The sequence below is a fragment of the Dipodomys spectabilis genome, unplaced genomic scaffold (assembly GCF_019054845.1).
Source record: "Dipodomys spectabilis isolate Male_0828 unplaced genomic scaffold, ASM1905484v1 ptg000096l, whole genome shotgun sequence".
Taxonomy (NCBI): Eukaryota; Metazoa; Chordata; class Mammalia; order Rodentia; family Heteromyidae; genus Dipodomys; species Dipodomys spectabilis.
In genome coordinates, this window is record NW_024870773.1 from 883825 (window position 1) to 902438 (window position 18614).

The following is an 18614-nucleotide window of genomic DNA, read 5'->3' on the forward strand; positions in this document are numbered from 1 at the left end:
CCTTTCTGTGACCTGGTACGGGCCTGTCTTCTCATGGTTTTTATGTCCAATGTTCTTTCCTGCTTCATTGTTTCCCATCCCACCCATGCATCTGTTCACCATCTGTCCATCCATCCATCCATCCATCCATCCATCCATTCATCCATCATCTACTCATCCATCCATCCATCCATCCATCTATTCATCCATCCATCCATCCCTCCACTCACCCATCCATCTACCCATCCATCCACCCATTCATCAGTCCATTTATTCAACCATCCATTCATCCATCCATTCATCCATCCACTCACCCATCCATCCATCCATCCACCCACTCACCTATCCATCCACCCATCCATTCATCCATCCATCCATCCACCCACCCATCCATCCGTTCATCTATCCACCCATTCATCTATCCACCTATCTACCCACCCATCCATCCATCTATCCATCCACCCATCAACCCAGTTACCCATTCAGACTGACAGTTATCTTTTGGTTCATTGAAATTCCTTAAAATTAAGAGTACAGCTCTGGTATAAAACAAAATATGACCTACTACAGCTGAAAAATAATCACAGTGTACAATGTCATTTTCAGTTGTTAAGATTCAGGACATGTGCCCTGGCTTGTCCAGCTTGCCTGTCATCCAGACGACCGATGTAAGGCTCATCTGAAATGACTTTACATTCATTGAAGAAGCGCTGAGGAGTTCTTCCATCTTCCGTATGTCATCGGAACCCTTAAGTGGAAGGTCTGATATGGAAAAGTGCAAGCAAATTGGACATGCCAATAAATACCATAGAATTTACCGCAGATTACCAAAACTGTACAGGTATGTACACCTTACCCAACTGAGGGGCCTCTGTCAGGAACAGGCCTCCAAATCCTTACCATGGGGGCATCCCCCAGAGTCCCAGAGGAACAGCCTCAGCGTGCAAAGGACGGGCGAGCTCTTCTGCCCCTGCTCTGGGGGCCAGAGCTCAGGTCCCCGCCGCTCTCTGCCGTCTCCTCCTTCTTCCTCACTTTGAGGCGCGTGAGCAGCGTGATCAGCCAGACATCCCACTCCTCCGGCAGCAGCAGCAGCAGGAAGCCCAGGCCGATGATCACGATGGCAATGACCCTCACGCCATTGAAGACGATCTCACTGGTGTAGTGGTCCACCACTGCGGGAAACAGAGTGAAGTCAGCAGCTGAGCCACAGACCAGGCGGCCGCTGCACTGGGCATGGAGGGTCGGCCAAGAGGGTTGGGGTCCTCCAGGACCCCAGAATCCTCCACCAGGAGTTTGTGCCAGGCAGGCTGGGGCCGCGTGCAGCAAATCATCTTGAAGTTGGTTCTGCGTATCACCTCCAAAATCCAGCACCTGAGTTTAAACATTAATTTTTCGTGTCTGAGAGAAAAACAGCTCAGGAGTAGTTGGGATCTTTATTTAGATGGAAGTGTAGCAAAGTTTAATTCTAGCTGCCTCTTGCTGTCCTATAGGGAAAATGGTACTGATATTTTTAAAGTTCTTTTTTGGGGGGGCGGGGATGGAGGAGTTGGGGTAGGCTGGGTACCAGTGGCTCACACCTGTCATCCTAGCTACTTAGGAGGCTGAGATCTGAAGATCAAGGTTCAAAGCCAGCCCATGGAGAAAAGTCTGTGAGATTCTTCAATTAACCACCAAAAAGCTGGAACTGGAGCTATGGCTCAAGTGATAGGACACCAGCCTTGAGCAAAACAAATAAGAGCTCAGAGGCAGCCTCCAGGCCCTGAGTTCAAGTCCCAGAATCAGCACACACATAAGAAAAAAATTTTTTGGTCCTTTTCACATTGTCTGTAAGGACATACTTTACTTCAATAGTTTAAAAACAGAGTTTCACCTATTTGATTTGAAGAGCAAACTTGACCGGGAGCTGGGGATGAGGTCAGGAGATTCTGCGCAGACAGTCCAGAACTGAAGCCAGCATGAGCCAGGCCGAAGGAGAAGGTAAGGGGCAGGTGGACAAGTTTTGGAAAAGCCGTCCACTGTGTGTGTGTGTGTGTGTGTGTGTGTGTGTGTGTGTGTGTGTGTGTGTGTGTGTGTGTATGTGTGTATGCCCCAGAGCAAGCTAAGTCCTAGCAACCAGGCAATGGTGCCTGGCTTCCTTCTGGGGCAGAGGAACTGGGCTGTCCACGCCTGCTCAGTTCAATGTGCTTCTGCACCGCACCCGACCCAATGTCTCACCAGAAAGTCACTTGCAAAAACCGAAGCATAGTTTTCTGTATCTAATAACACTGAGACTCAGCTCTGCTCTCCTCCGTGATTAAATCGAGACAACTGCAGACTTTCTGTGTCTCGGCAGATCCCCGAGGCTCAGTCCTCCTCAGAGGCACCGTGTATGTAGCGTGCAGCACCATGAACGTGCTCTCTCGGCAGAAGATTAACCACGCTTCATACACCATGGACAACAGGAAATGGTGTGAGTGCAAATGTGAAAATGTGTGTGTGTGGATGTGAGAACATGTGTGAGCGGGGTAAGCCTGCATGTGAGCATGTATGTGTGAGTGGTATGTGTGAGCCTACATGTGAGAGCGTGTATATAAGGCCATCTAAGTGAGCACATGCGTGTGTGAGCTGTGTGTGCACGTCGGTGACAAGCAGGCAGGTGGGCACAGCTTACCCGCATTTACAGGCACACTGAGGACGATCCCGAGGGACATCAGCGTTGGGTACGTCACAGCAATCCCAAAATTTAATACGATATTGAATGCTGAAATGGAGGTTGCGGAACACAGGAGTCATTGGCACCCAGCTTCTCAAGGGGTGAAGTGCCTGGCCCGGGGTGTCAGTCAGGCTCAAGGCAGCTCACTCAGCTGGCCCCCCTCCCCTCCTCCCTGCCTCCTCCTCCCCCTTCCCTGCTGTGGCTGGCCAGGAGGACTTGCTGGGCATGGGGACCGGCCATGGGGACAGGGTCTCCTCCCAGCTGTGCTCCTCTCCTGCTGTCCCATTCTCTGCTCTGGCTTTTCTGCTCAGCAGGTGGCCTTCGTGGAGCCCTGGTGACCTTGTCAGGTGACCAGGGAGATGGAGCCTAGTCAAGGCGGTCTCTATGCCTGACTCTCCTGCTCCCTGTCCAGCTGTGATTTGGGGGACAGGCCTAACACCGTGGCCTGGGCAATCGAGGGGTATTCGAGGGACCCTTTTCCTTTCTCCTTTAGGACATGGCCTCCACACCAGCCTGCCTCTCCCCGGCTTTGCTGGGGGCTCGGGCCAGGGCCCCACTTACTCAACAAGAGAAGGGAAAACCCGCAAAGGTTTCCCCACGGTATGTCGGCGAAGGAGCTCCAGTGCTCCACTTTGGTGAAGTAGAGGACGACGGGGACACAGGTGACAAAGACAGCGTTGAACACGGCCAGGATGGACAGGAAGAGCGCGGCCTCCCCGAACTTGGCGCTGCCCAGCAGCAGCTTGAACAGAACCTGCGGGAGGGGGTGGGGGCAGAGGGCATGAGACCGGCTGGGGTGGGGCGTGAGGCTGCCTGGGCCCCGGCTGACAGAGGTGGGACCTTTCTTTTTCTCTTATTGTTGACAATCACATTTCTATTGTCTTTAGGTAGTTGTACAAAGGGGTAAATATTCCTCAAATCAGTTTATAAGTACAATGCATTATAATCGGTATCACCCCTTCCGTTGCTCTCTCCAGTCCCTCCTAACCCAACCCTTCCCCTCAATTTTCCTAGTTTCACGGGCTAGGTATTAAATATTATGACGGTGTTCTCCCACTTCTTCCTCTCTGAGATGAGACCTTGAAAACTGGGCTGAGCTCCAGAGTAACGAGGACTACAGGTAGGAGCCACTGTACCAACTTCACAAACATTTCAACCCCCATACCATAGCAGCTGTATTTTTGTGTATTCAACCCACAAGAAATGAGTGACTTCCTTGTGGATTCACGCTGGCTGGTGGCCACAAAAATCTGCGTGGCCAAAGATTTACCTGACCAAGCTGCACTAGATATTCTAGTCTCCAACTCTCCTGGGGCGGATGAGAGTTAGGCCAGCGGCTTGAACCCTAAACTCTAACCACTGTGAGGGTGCGTGGCCACTGATGGTGTCAGGGCCCAGGTGGCAGGGCCCAGCACAGATGCTGTCCAGCCCTCTTCAGCCCTTGGTAACGCTCTTCTTCCCACACCCTGGGGCCCGCCAGGAGCTCCCTGGGTGAAGGGCCAGCATGGGCAGCCTTCCCTCCCTGTGTGTACCTTGTACAGGGCTGACATGGAGGCGGAGCCCACCACCAGGGCAATGCCGATGACAGAATGGCTGTGGAAGCCGTCGGCGTAGGTCATCATCACGATGCCGGCAATGGCAAGGATGGCGGCCACAATCTGCAGGGAGGAGGAAGGAAGTGGTGGTGAGGCTGGGGCAGGGAGGCTGCCAGGCTAGAGGTGGGGGGAGGAGGGGAGGGAACGCGGCATCTCGTCCCGGGCCTCCTGTGGGGTCAGCAGAGGTGGCCCTGCGGCCTTCCTGTTACTGTTGAGGGACTTGGCCATGTGCAACATAGCCACGGAACCCAGTGGGTGACGTCGGCAGTGTGGCCCAGCTCTGCCGCTGGCCGCTGTGCCTGACCGTGTGGCCCAGAGCCTGTGACCGTATTCTGGCACCAGCTACTTCCAAAAGTGCACTTGTGTGAGCCTGCCTGCGCATCTCCCACCCACGCTCCCTGGTACCAGGTTGGGACACAGAAAGGGACGCACGCTTTGCGGGGCAGGCGCTCTTCCACCTGAGCCACACACCCACAGCCTTCTGCTTTTATTTATTTACATAACATGTTTGTGTTTGGGCTGATCTGGGATCACAGATCAAAACCTCCACCCCTGGCTGGCTGGTTGAGATGAAGCTTCACTGTTTGCCCGGGCTTGCCTCAAACCAGGATCTTCCCACTCTCCTAACCAGCTGGGATTACAGTCATGAGCCACTGTACCTGCCTGGCTGCTTTTATTTCTGTTTCATTTTGATCTCATCAGGGAATTCAGACCCCCATATTCAGCAGCCCCTGTCCCCATTTCTCATACCACTAGTGGTTGCTGAGCACTGTCTGTCAGTCAGGGCTGCGAATGCCCGGACCCGATAGGGAGTTACCCAGCCTCCCCTCCCACTGGCCCTGTGCTTCCTGGAAGGGGGCATATTGAGATTACAACCCAAGGAGCAAGGGCTCAGCACACACGGCCAGGTCCAATCAGAAGCAGCCACAGAGCTATACCATTCTTGGGGCGGGGGGGGGGGGAGGGCAGGGGGAGGGCTGTGTGCATGTACACGTGTGCATGCATGTGTGCGTGCATGCGTGTGTATGTGTGTATGTATGCACGCATGTGTGCTCAATTCCATTCTTTTCACCTTGTAGGTGGGACAACCAGTCTAAGAGAGGTTAAGTAAGCAGCCTGAAGTCACACAGGTGATGGTGATAGAGAGCCACAGGGCTGGCCGTCTGCGTGCAGCATTGGTACACTATGTAAGGCAAGCATCTCACACACACACACGGAATATATATATATATATAATATTTAGCAGGTAGGCTGCTGCCAGCTGCTGGCTTGAAGGTGCCCGGGGCCTCGGATTGCAGTGCAGTCTTTAGGTTACTAAAAGGTGGGGTGGCTGTGTGCTAATGTCACCCTGTGTCCCAGTCACACACTTCTGGGCACATTTTTGCAGCATTCCTGTAGAATCCTGTATCAACTCAGAGACTGTTACAGTTGTGCATGAAACAGATACCCTGGGCTCAAGCCTGGCCTCCACTGCCCGCCTGTCCTTCTGGCCTAGCAGTCTGCTTGGTGTCAGCGGCGGCCTTGAGCACCTCCCCCCCCCCCCCCCTCCATCTAGCACACACTTCACATTTGAATGCTGAGTGGATAGAGGTAGCTCAACAGGCATGGTCCCCTCTCTGGAGAGTATGACAGGCCCCCGGTGGAAACTGAGGGACATGGGGTAGCTTTGGCCACAGGGACACATGTGGCACAAAGTTGCGGCTCCACTGATGGTCCAGGATTGGGGAGGGTAGGAGCCAACGCTCGCATGCGGGGCTCCAGCCTTCCTTGAACTCAGGAAGTCAGGAAGTGGAGAAGAGCTATCTTCCTGACTTCCAACACCTCATCTCTTCCCTACTAGCTGAACAATGAGTCACTGAGAGCCTGCCCCAGGGCTGGCCGGAGGGGCACCAGAGAGGCCAAAGGGCTGAAGGGGAAGCGAGAGAGAGGATGGCTGCCACCCCACTTCATCACCCCAAGAGACCAGCCCCTGACATCCAAGGAGCTGCAAAGCCTGAGGCCTCACTGCCAGGGGCACCAGAAACATTGCTCCCTGTGGGGCCAGCACAAGTCCTGGGGACTGAGGCTGGCTGTCCGGGCTCCAGCAGTTCTGCTGTGAGGTCAGGTACGTGGGCAGCATCTGCCTCACATACTGGACCCCTTGGAGCAGAGGGCTCAGCCCCAGCAGGGACTGCAAGATCCTGGCCCTGCTAGCTGGCCATGGCCCTCTTCCTTCACACCTGGACAGAGCAAAGCCCACAAGTCCTTGCCGCTGTCCAGCCCACATCCCCCCAAATGCTGGGCCTACGCATGGGGGGGAAGCCCCAGAGCGGAGGCTGAGAGACAGGCCTCGCGCCCAGAGCACATAGTACTCCTGGATCTGGGTACACACGCTGAGATCTGTTAGAGGTGGGGATGGGGCCTTAGGTCCATGGGGTTACCCCCTGGCTGCCTGGCTCCCCCTCAATTCCTCCTCACACTTAAGCCCTCACCACATTGCGGTACATGACCGGCTGAGAGCAATCAGAGGCTGGCGCGCTCTGCCCAGTGTCCCGCCCAGCCCGGCCCTCAGCTCTTCCTGCCCGTCCTGCTACTGCCTCGGACACTGTCAAAAGAATCAGGCTGGTGCATCCACCTCTGTGGATTGACAAGGAACAACACTGAGGAAGGAGAGCAGTGGGCAAGCTCCATAGGCACAGCAGACATCAGCTCAACTAGGGCCAATGCCATCCACACAGAGACCAGGGAAACGAGGCCCCAGGGACAATTAACGTCCTGCAAAGGATCCAGAGCCAAGCTGGGATCACACCTATAATCCTGGCTAGTTGGGAGGCTGAGTTGGGAGGACCACAGTTCAAGGTCCAGGTAAAAAGGTCCATGAGACATAATCTTCATGAAGAAGCCAGGCAAGATGTCTCTCTTACCTATCACCCAAGCTCCCACCATCAATACAAAGTAGGAGGACTGCAGTCCAAATGCATGTCAGAGCAAGAAGCAAGAACAGGGTGGGTGGCACGACGCAGGGTAGAGCACCTTTCTAGCAAGCACAAGGTCCTGAACCCACACCCCAGCTCATGTTGAGAGGACGTCCAGTCCCACAGGCCACTGCCTCTCCTGTCTGCGAGTTCCAACACCCATCACATGCCACAGCCCCCTCGGCACCCACTGGTACCGCGGCCTGCCTAGAACTTCGGTGTGCGGCTGTGAGGTGGACACCCCGAACAGCAGTCTGGGACTCAGGGTGTCCTTCGACTTTCATGCCTCCTTTGCCTAGTGAGCCCCAAAGACACCCTGTCTTCTTCTGCTAAGTAAGTTGCAAACGGACCCCGAGGCTCTTCTCCCCTGTCACAAGCTCTCATGTGGAAAGTTCCACGGATTCTTTTGGCTCTTGGCACCAAAGTAAAGCCGGGAAGGACACCCGGGACGCAGAGACCCCTGGATGGCTGGCCAAGGGTGGGTGGCAGGCGGGGAGCACCTGCCGTCCCCACAGAGACACATTGGATCATTTGTTTACTGAGGGCTTTTCTGGAGAGCAGGTTTTTATCCCAAAATTAACAGCCTCAAAACAATTCTCCCCCTGCTACAAGCTAAAAATACAACCCGACCGTTGAGTCACAGTCCCACGGCTGTGTGAATAACTGGGGGGAGGGGGACGCCCTCCCTCAGGTGATGTGATGGCCCCAAGGAGGTGGCCAGGGCAGACAGGGGGCTTGGGGTCTGCCCCACCCCCCCTCCCTGCCTCGGGGCAGGAGGCCACAGTGCCCTGACCAGCCCTCTCCCTGGTGGATAGTTACAGCTCCCAGCCACCAGGGGGAGCCAGTCAGAACCCCGGCCCCTCCCTCAGGGCTGACCACCACATGCCAGCTGGTGTGTGCTAGGGTTTCTGTCACGCTTCACACATGCCTGTGGCATCTGACTAGCCCTGAGGGAAATGTACTACGTCTCCTGTCACATACAAGGCAGCCCGTGGGAGTCAGGTGACCCATGACCTGCTCAGTTCAAACTCAGCACTCAGACTCACATGGGCCTGGACACCCAGGTCTCAGACGCACCCCGACCAGGAAGCAGCGACATCAGCGGAGAGCTCAGGGCCGTGGGACACAGACAGGGCGCCAGGAGTGACCCCGGGGTCACCGGCACACAGTGGCACGAGGAGTGGAGAGCCAGGCCTCACACCGGCTCCGGAGCAAGCTGGGGGCATGCGTGGGGTGATGAGTGAACACACGCGCGTGAGCGGGGAGCGCAAGGCGGGCTCCGGTTCTGCTGCAAGTTAGAGGCCAGGGGTTAGCAGCTGGTCCTCCCAGCCGAGCCCAGGGAGCCAAGCAAGCCAATGGGTGGGTGCAGGGTTGGGGGTGGGTGGTTGGCGGGGAGGAACAGGGCTGTGAGCCGAGAGAAGGGAGACAGACAGGGAGAGGAACTTACCCTCACTCCCATGAACCTGTCCCTGAGAACGGTCCATGAGAGCAAGAACACAAATGCTTTGTTGCAGCAGAACAACACGGAGACGTCCGTAGTGTTTATTTTCTTTATTGCATGTAAGTACAGGTAGTTTGTCAGAGTCCAGAGAACCCCGAAAGGGGCAGCCTTGGTAAAAAACACCTTCAAAGTCAAGCCATTCTCTCCAAACAGTCCACAGCAGTCCCTAGAACAAGGAGAGAGAGGCAGTGTTATTACACTTGAGGGCTGAGCAGACTGGCTTCCTCTACCGAGTTACTTTATTTTTTGTAGAGAAAATGTAGGAAGGCTCAGGGTCTATTTCTTTATTCTCATTTTAATCAATATCATCAATAAAGACTTTCTGGGAAAGCCCTAAGACCTATTGCTTTTGTCAGCTGAAGGGGCTCACAGCCCAGACATGTGCTTCTGTCGCTCCATGGTACTGGCGCTGATGGCTGTGCAGGGAAGGGCTGTTGGGGCTGTCTGCTCTGAGAGCCAGTGGCTCTGCCCGCGGGCTGAGAAGAGAAGGAAGTCACTAGACTATGGATATAGGCGAAGGGGGATGGGGAAGGATGGACACGTGTGTGTGTGTGTGTGTGTGTGTGTGTGTGTGTGTGTGTGTTTGTGTGTATACCGGGGTTTGAACTCAGTACCTGGGTACTGTCCCTTAGTTTTTTTCTATTCAAGGCTAGCCCAAAGCTCACTTGTGTCAACTGTTCCTGGTGAATTATCTCATGACGCTGCAGGTGTGGTGACATGAGCCAGTAGTTCTAGCTCTTTGGGAGGTGGAAACAAGAGGATCATGAATTTGAGGCTAGCCAGGCAAAGAGAAGAAAGAACACGGTCTCCAAAACAAAGTAAAGGCACAAGAGCTGGGAGTGTGGCTCCAGTAGCAGAGCACTTGCCTAGCATGCTGAAAACATCACGAACCAGTGAAATAGGAGCGAGAAGAGACAGCTGTCTTTCTTTGATCTCCCTATCAAACTTAGGCTGCGAGTGCCCAGGAAGAGTCTGCGGAGGCGTTGAGCTCTGTGAGGCCAGCCCAGGGCAGAACTCTGTCTCTCAGTCTCCTGCCACTGGACAAACACTCCTGTCCCACTGCCCTCTGTGGACTCCTGTGATTTCCAGTCATTTAGTTCAAACCAGTGAACACCTGCTGAGCATGTGCTCCCGGGGTCTCAGTGGGGGAAGGAAGCACACAGCCTTCTCAGATCACAGCCAGGAGCTGTGATGGCCATACCACAGCCTCCCGAGGAGCTAGGATTACAGGTGTACACTGTCAACACCCACCATAAAGTTCAGATTTTATTTTGTTTTTGTTTCTGTTAGTCCTCTAGCTTGAACTCAGGAACTTGGGCTTGCTAGGCACGTGCTTGGCCACGGATCTAGATCTCTAGCCCCTAAAATGACTGAGTCAGTTGTTTTGTACTTAATTCCCAAAAACAGTCTCTGCTCTTGGGAAGTTCATGGCACCATGAAAAGACAAGACTGACATTTTGGCAGAAAGCAGTGCAAAGGTAACTATCAAGCCGTGCTCACTGTACAGACCTAGGTAACTCTCCCCTCCAGGCTTCCTACTCAAGGTGGAGCTGGGTGCTTGGGAAGAAGCTCACGAAAAGATGTTGATTTTGCAGGGCAGGTGAGGCGCATAGGAGAGGAGGAACAGAGGAGAGGAGAAACAGCCTCTGTGAGAGAAGGGCGCATGGCTATCCACAGACATAATCTTGCACACTGACAATAGGATAAAAATGTGAAACTATGAGAGCTGGAGTATAAATAATCTTCCAGAGTGTGACAGAGAGGAGAGCGGGAAAATGAGAAGAGCCAGCCAGAGTGTGTGACCTGGAACTCAGGAAGCCCCACAGAGAGGAAAAATGAGGAAAGATGAGGTGGAGGAATGACCAAGGAAAGAATCCCCGGAAGTTTCTTAGACGGGAAGGACTTGACTGCTCCTGCCTTGAAGATGTGCTGGGGACCAGGGAGAGTTGCCAGCCTGTGCCTTCCCCACGCGCGCGCACCGGCCCATCTCCTGGCCCTCCACCTGTGTCTCCACCTTCCCACCTGACCCGGCCCTCCCAGCCCTCCTTCCCCTGCCCCACACCCTCACTTTCCTGGGTCTCTCCGTGTCCTGTGTTCCCCACCTCTCCCCCTCCTGCTCTCTGCTTCCTGTCTGTCCCCTGCCCCCCTGGAGACCCCAGGCCCACTGCTCAGGACCCCATAGGCATATTTCAGAGGTTTACTTGCTCCAGCAAACCTCCAATTGTGGACCACCCCAGGATCGCCCCCTCTGTGTAACTCAGCCTGCTCCCCCAAGCTCCCTCCCACCTCCCTATCTCCAACTCTTCCCACATCTCCACGGGACATGTCCACTGCTCCCCACAGCTCCCTCCAGCTCCTCTGCCTGCCCTGCGCACCCCAAGTCATCATCAGAGCCTGTCTCAATGCTGGACACCACCTTGGTCATGGACTTTCCTGCACATACACCTTCAGTCACCTGCCCCCATCCTCACAGCCGCGGGTGAGCCTGCACTCTTACCCTGTAACCCTCCCTCCCAGCTCCACCCTTCTCTTGCTCACACATGGGCCAGGCCCTGGTATTTCTCCTAGGCAGGCACCATGGCCTCCAAGCCTGTCTATCCCCTCTGCTACCACCACGGGGTGGGGGTGAAGGGGGCTAGGGAGCCAAATGCTGCAACCCAGACTCCATTTTTCCCCAATAAACAGATTGAGGATCACTGTCAGTCTCTATAAGATCCCCAGCCCCTCACTGGGTTTATGAAGTCCACAGCCCCGGCAACATTTCTTGGTTCCCAATTCCTAAATCATGGCCTAAGGGTCATCCTCCCCATCCCCCCCCCCCCCCCCCCCCCCCGCCCAGCAGCTCAGTGTTGATGCCAACAAGTATGAACACTCACCCAGCACCTGAGACCTAGGCTGTGATGCTTAATTTAAACAGGTGAGTGGGTATTTTATGCATAAGGTATGAGTATACTTAGGTTTTGTTATTACAAATTTGCATGAAAAAACGTGGTAACAGGAACAGACATCTGAATACGCTCACAACTGTCGTTTTACCTCCCAAACCAGCCAAGACACTTTCCGTGCCCAGGTTTCCACGTGTGTATTTTGTGTACAGTCCTGGGCTGGCACGCAAGGGCTCACACTCTCACTCGGTTTTCCACTCAAGGCTGGCACTCTACCACTTGAGCCATAGTTCCACTTCTGTTTTTTGCTGGTTAACTGGAGATAAGAATCTCCCAGACTTTCCTGTCTGAGCTAGCTTCACACCCAAATCCTCAGGTCTCAGTCTCCTGGGTAGCTGAGATTACAGGCATGAGCCACTGGTTAATACACATATTTTTATGATAATTTTTTTTCTTTCTCCTCCAACCCCTGCCCTTCCCCACAAGAAGGAACTGAAGGTTTTTATAGCTCCAGGCAAACTTTTCTCATCATTGCCAGGAAAGTGAGCAAACACGTGGGTCAGGAAGGAACTCTACCCTGGAGACCACACCAACACATCAAGAAATCAGTGGCCTGGCCACCATCTTTTGGAAGTCCTGCCTCAGCTTTGATATGCCCACCCCCTCTTCCCCGGGCCTCCCTATGAAACCTGCCCACTCCCCATCTCTCATGGCCAGCATCATGCTTCCTTTACACTGTGTCTGTGAGCCATGGCCTCTGTGCCCTTCTTCTTGCCAGTGCTATGCTGTTTTGATTTCTTACAATGAAGTCTTCAGCTTTGCTCCTTCTCAACATGGCTGTGGCTATTTGGTGTCCCTCTAAATTTGATAGAAATTTTAAGATGAATTTGCCTACCTAGGATTGAATTAAACCTGAGGATTGCTTTGGATAATATGATATCTTAACAATACTAAGTCTTCCAATCTATGAACACTGGCTATAGTCCAGTTTTTTCTGTCTTCTTTAATTTCTTTCAGACATGTTTGATAGTATGTGAATGTGTGTGTGTGTGTGGGGGGGGGGTGGTTCTGGGTCTGAACCCAGGGCCTCGCGCAGGCAAAGCAAGTTCCCTAGTGCTCTTTCCTTGAGGCCCACTGGCAACCACTGCTCTGTATTTTGTTTCTGAAATGGAGGCATCTTACTAACTTGCCTGGGCTGCTCTGAATCATAATCCTTCCGTCTCTATCTCCTGAAATGTTAGTGTGTTTTGGGCATGTGCCACTCTTTTCTGTGTGTAATGTTTTATAGTTTCTAATATTCAACGTCTTCATCTCCTTAGTCGAGTTTATTCCTAATTATGAGATTATCTTGGTAGTAGTAAATGGAACTATTCACAAGAAATACTAGAGGAAATTTTATATTAGAAGATTTTTTTGGAAGTATAACACACATTTGTTAGAGTGCACAAATTTCTATAAAGCGAAATGACGCATATAACACCACCTCTACCAAGATACAAACTGTCCCAGCACTCTCGAATCTTCCAGTGTGTTCTCTCCAAGTCATTGCTCTTCCCGCCAAATGTAATTATTCTGACTTCTGTCTCATAGTTGATTTTTTTCCTTTATAAATATGGAGCAACACATTATGTACATTTTGTGTCATTTCTTTCATGCCATATGATGCCCAAGAGAGTATCCAAATTGTGTGCATAGCAGGCGCTCACTTTCTTATACAGCATCTGATTACAAATCCAGCACACTTAATTGCCCATTCTATGGTTGGTACTGAGTGCCTTGGATCACAAATAATGCTGTATGGAACATTCTTGAATATATCTTTTAAAGCACATATATAGGCTTTTTGAGGTGTATACCGAAGAGTAGAAATAGGGGATCAGAGAGTATGCACATTTTTAGCTATAGAAAATAGTGCCAGAGATTTCCAATATAGTCCTACCAGTTCATGGGACCATTAATCTCTAAATTAATTTTAGTCCATTTCCATTTAATGTAACCATTGCTATATTTTATCATGTTACTATGTTTTTTACAATTTTTCCCATTGTTACTTACATTTGTTGTGCTGTTGGTCATGAAGCTTGAACTCAGGGCCTGGGCGCTGTCCCCAAGCTCCTTTGCTCAAGGCTAGAGCTCTACCACTTTGAGCCACAGTGCCACTTCCAGTTTTCTGGAGGTTAATAGGAAATAAGTGTCTCACAGATTTTCCATAAGGGCTTTACAGCACTTTAATTCCACCTAGCTCACTTAAAAATATTTATTTTACTATATTTTAGGCTGCTAATGTCCTGAGATGCATTCTACATATTTAAGCACTCTGTGACACTCTATTGTTTTAGATGCCAATACTCATTTACATCTAACCACATGTTTGCTTTTCACAAAGTTCTCCAACCTTTCTGAACTGTTTCCTTCCATCCAGATTTTTTGCTTTTATTTTTTTTTATTATTTTTTTATTTGCCAGAAGTCTATTTAAATATTTCTCATAGTGTGTGTCTGTCTTCACAAAAACATCTTTATTTTCTTCTCGTTCCAAAAGGTGCTTTCAGTTGGAATTCCATGCTTACACCTGCTCCTTGCCCTTGGATGCTCTCTTACCATTGACTCCCAGCTTTCAGCTTTCCTGCTGAAAAGTCATCCAAAATTCTTACTTTTTCTCTTTTGGTGAGTGTGCATCACTTTTCTCTGGCTTCTTTTCAACACTGTATTTTTTTGCCTGGGTAGATTTGCTATGCCTGCCTAGGTAATGTCTCCTCTAGCCAGCGGAGTATCTAAGAAACCTCTTCTATCAGAGGCTGCTTCATTCTTCCATCAGCTTTGGAAAATTCTTGACCAATATATTCTCTCTCATCTGCTCCTGGGCCTCCGCTGATACCAAGATTGGATGTTTCCATTTGCCCCACACATTATTCAGCATTTTGAACAACTTTATTCCTTTTTGATATCTTTTCTCCACCTGAGTATTGGTTGGAAACATGTTTTCCACTTAACAAATCCTCTCCTTTGTTGTGTCTAACCTACTATTAATCCTATGCCGCACTTTCTAAATTTCTGCTATTGTTTTATTTCTAGGGTATCCCTTGATTGTTTTTTTAAAGATCCCAGTTCTCTGCTGAAATCCTTCCCACTTTCGCATGTTCTCTTGAACGTTATCAGAGTTATTTTTACAGTGTCCTTGTGATAACCCCAAAACACAGAACATCTCCAGAAATGTTTTTTCCTTTGTGCAGAACTGGGGATAAAACTCAGGTCTTTTACTTGCTAGACAAGTGCTCTGCAGCTGCCTTTACCGCTTTGGTTATTTTTCACATAGGATCTTTCACTTTTTGCTCCAATGACCTTAGATTTCTATCCTCCTCCCTACACTTTCCAGATAGCTGGGGTTACAGGCATGCACCATCATATCTGGACTGTTTGTTAATATTAGATCTTTTTGCCTGTGCTGAATGCAAACCATCATCCTTTTAATCTCTTCCTCTTAACTAGCAAAGATTATAGGTATGAGCCACTGTAGCTGGCTCTCAGAACACATTTCTAAACCTAATTTTTTTTTGTTAGTCACGGGGCTTGAACTCTGGGCCTGAGTGCTGTCTCTCAGCTCTTCAGCTCGAGCCTAGTGCTCTACCGCTTGAGCCACGCACCACTTCCGGTTTTCTGGTGGCTAATTGGAGATAAGAGTTTCACAGCTTTTCCTGCCTGGGCTGGCTTTGAACCTTGATCCTCAGTTCTCAGCCTCCTGAGTATCTAGGATTACAGGCCTGAGCCACTGGTGCCTGGCCTTAGTTAATTTTTACTTGGCTTCTGGTTCTCTAGTACAGTTCTCTGGCTTTTATAACAAAAGATCAATTATAAAATTTGTGTTGCTCTAGATGATGTTATCTTCTAGTGTCGATTTATTACCAATATCATCATCATCATCATCATCATCATTATCATCATCATCATCATCATCATCACACTCCTCATCGTTTTGACGTGGAGATCACCTTGACTAGTGGATGAGAGTCAGTTCTGTTTTCCCTCCTTACTCTCAGTTCTCCACTTCTCAGTGGGCAACGGAAAGCAGCAGTTGCTTACCAGAGCCTCTCCTGCTGGCTGGTCTGGACTCCAGTTTTCCTCGCAGGACTTGGGGGCCCAGGACATGACACTGTTAGAGTCCTCGCCTTCTTATTCCCTGTGTGACCCGAGCAGCTACAGCCTGCAGGGAGCTGCCCATAGAAGTCAGGCTCACTTCTGTTCTCTTCCTCGGGGTCTTGAACCAGCAGCCTCGAGTCCCTGGTTTTGTCTTCCCGGCCCTGTGAGTGCCACAGGCTTTCTCTCTGCGCTCTGCGGCTGGTTGATCCTGTGCGGCCTGGGGTCTCCTCTGTGAACAGGAGAGCTCTGCAAGAGGAAAAAGCAGCAGCACACGTGAGCCCTCGAGCACTTCCTGGACAACAGGGCCTTGGTGTTCAAGTCCTGGCTGCACTCACTGTTCTCTGCCGCCCTCCAATAAAATTCAGATTTAAACCTTCATGATTCTTCCCAAGGGTGGATCAGTTTGATTTGCTCTGCCACACAAGACTGTCTCCTGGGTTTCGGGGCTTGAAGGAGGCTGAGGAGTGGCCTGGCTCTCGCCAGAAGATGACTCTGGGGCCCTGATCCAGAGACTCCGTCTGCAGTCTGGGAGCAGGGCATGAAGGTCACCAGTTAAAAGATGCTCAGGAGACTGGTGTAACTCCAGGTTTGGAAGGTGTGTCCTCCCCTCCCCCTCCCCCTCTCCAGGGAGCATCCAAGCACTTGTTACCACCTGGCCTAAGCCACCAGTAGAAATTGTGGCTTCCATCTCCCTCCCACTCAGAAACGGTCTAGACTGGGGTCAGTGTTTCTCTCAAGCCCTTTTAACAACTGCCTATTGGAGTCCCAAGAAGCAGAATGTGAGCCTGGAGAAGACGTACACGCGGCCTTCTGTTCAATGGTCAGAGGCAGAGCAGACGTCCAAGGCTGTGCAGATGTCTGAGGCTGCGCAGCTGCCCTCTGTGCATCTGGCTCACCACCAGCACATCCTCCTGCACATCACAGCCCTGTCACCGAATACAGGGTTCATGCCTGGAGTCCCAGCTACTCAGGAGGCTGAGGTCTGAGGATCGAGGTTCAAAGCCAGCCTACCAGGAAAGTCTGTAAAACTTTTATCTCCAATTAATCACCTAAAAGCTAGAAGCTGAGGTGTGGTTCAAGTGGTAGAGCACCACCCTTGTGTGGACGGTGCCCAATCCCTGAGTTCAAGCCTTATTATTGGCATAAAAACACAAAACAAAACCCAAAAACAATAAACTTCTATCTCCAAAGCCCTCTCTTACACCAAAGCCTTCTCTTGCTCTTTGTGAATGGACATTAAATCCAGAAGCCTGCGTTTCTGGTATCAACATCCACCTGACATAGTGATGACAGAAATGAGGGCCGTCCAGAACCAAAAAAGACCCCCAGGGCCCTCAGCTGTGGCATCTCTGTTCGTGGGCCACCTGCCGTGTCTCCTCCTGTGGGTGGCTAATCGTTTGTGGCTTTTGCCAAGGAAGAGGTCAGTGTGTTTAGCTCATGATGAGAAAAAACAGGCTGGTAACCAGCCAATAAGAGATAAACCACATACCCCGAGGCTGGGCTGAGTCTGGTTCCCTGGGATCCAGCATGAAGCTGTGCCCAGCACGGAGTCCCCACAGGCATGGCTGACGGCTCCCCTGTGCTCCCGAGGTCTCCTCTCAAGATGTGTGGCCCCAGCCCAGGCTCCTGCAGAACTCAGGGCAGAGGTCCCTGGCCCTGGGTAGGGCCGTTTCCAGAGAGTTCCTGGCCACAGTGGCCCAGGAGTGTGACCGTGGGGTCATAACACGTGGATTTCAAAAGGCCCAGGCCTGCCTTCAGTTCCTGCCCTGGACCTTCCTCAGCCCAGCCTGAGCCAGGTCTTACTCTGGAGGTCCAACTGCCTACAACTGGCCACAGACACAGAGCATCTATTCTAGAAGCTTCTGCCTTAGCTGGAGCACTTTGCCTCACCACGACCTAAGGCATTTCTTCACAGTGTGCTGAGCTTGGGCTCTGCCATGGCCATGCATCTGCGGGTTTCAGATGCTGGGAGCCAGTAGCAGCTGCCCTCTGCACCCCCTGACCCTCATCTTCACCCTTGGCACCCTGGCCTGGTGGCCTGCCCAGAGTGCTCTGGTCCTCGGTGCTGCAAGTCTGCATGCTCCAAGAGTCGGTTCAGCACCGTCGACACCACTGTCTCTTCCAGCCAACAGCCACCTCGTACTTCGAGAAGGAGCCTGGGTCAGCTCACTCTAGACCCCCAGCAGCCCCAGAGAGAAAGATCAAGTAAAAACTGGAAACTGGCTGATGCTGAGGGCAGGTTTTGCCCCCGCTGGCACATTTGTCCTGCCAGAAAGAGTCACGAGTGGACATCCTAAGCGAGACCCTCAAGGACGGCGTGAAGCATGCCGGCTGAGCTCTGACCGTGCGCCTGGCTCTGCTCCGGTGCTCTGGTAATGCTGGAGGACCTGGAGAGAAGGCAGGAGGTGTGGGTTTTCTGTTTTGTGCCAGTACTGGGGCTTAAACCAGGGCCTCACGCTCTTGCTTGGCAATTTTTTTTTTTTTGCTCCTGGCTAGCCCTCTACCACCAAATCCACATCTCCAGTTCCAGCTTCGTGCAGGTTAGTTGGAGATGAGTCTCTCAGATTTGTTTGCCCATACTGGTTCTGAATTCCGATTCTCACCTCAGCTTCCTGAGTAGTTAGCATTACAGGTGTGAACTACAATGCCCGGCCAGAGTATTTTTTAACTGCGATTGTTTCCAGTATTGAAGAATTCCAAGGAATGGGGTGTGGAGCATTGGAAGACCACTGAAGGTCTAGAGCAAAAGGAGGGCAAGGAACTCTTAGCTGCTCCAGGAGCGAGTGTGTAGGGGACCTAGTGCAAATCCACCAGCGGCCCCAGAAGTCCTCACACGAGGAGTGAAGAGTGCAAGGGAGATGGTCAGAGGGACC

At 51.7% G+C, this 18614-nt stretch overlaps 1 protein-coding gene across 2 annotated transcripts in view; it reads right to left on the reverse strand.

Moving 5' to 3' along the window:
- Nucleotides 1-450: 450 nt before the first annotated feature.
- The window catches only part of Slc35f3 (solute carrier family 35 member F3), a 140021-nt gene continuing 121857 nt past the window's right edge, over nucleotides 451-18614 (reverse strand). For both annotated transcript variants that reach the window (XM_042686146.1, XM_042686147.1), the window contains 5 exons: nucleotides 8668-8887; nucleotides 4204-4329; nucleotides 3233-3425; nucleotides 2630-2719; nucleotides 451-1151 (listed from right to left, as the gene is read on the reverse strand). In XM_042686146.1, the coding sequence (XP_042542080.1) occupies nucleotides 916-1151; nucleotides 2630-2719; nucleotides 3233-3425; nucleotides 4204-4329; nucleotides 8668-8887 (865 nt within the window). In that variant the 3' untranslated portion in view covers nucleotides 451-915. The remainder of the gene's footprint in view (nucleotides 1152-2629; nucleotides 2720-3232; nucleotides 3426-4203; nucleotides 4330-8667; nucleotides 8888-18614) is intronic.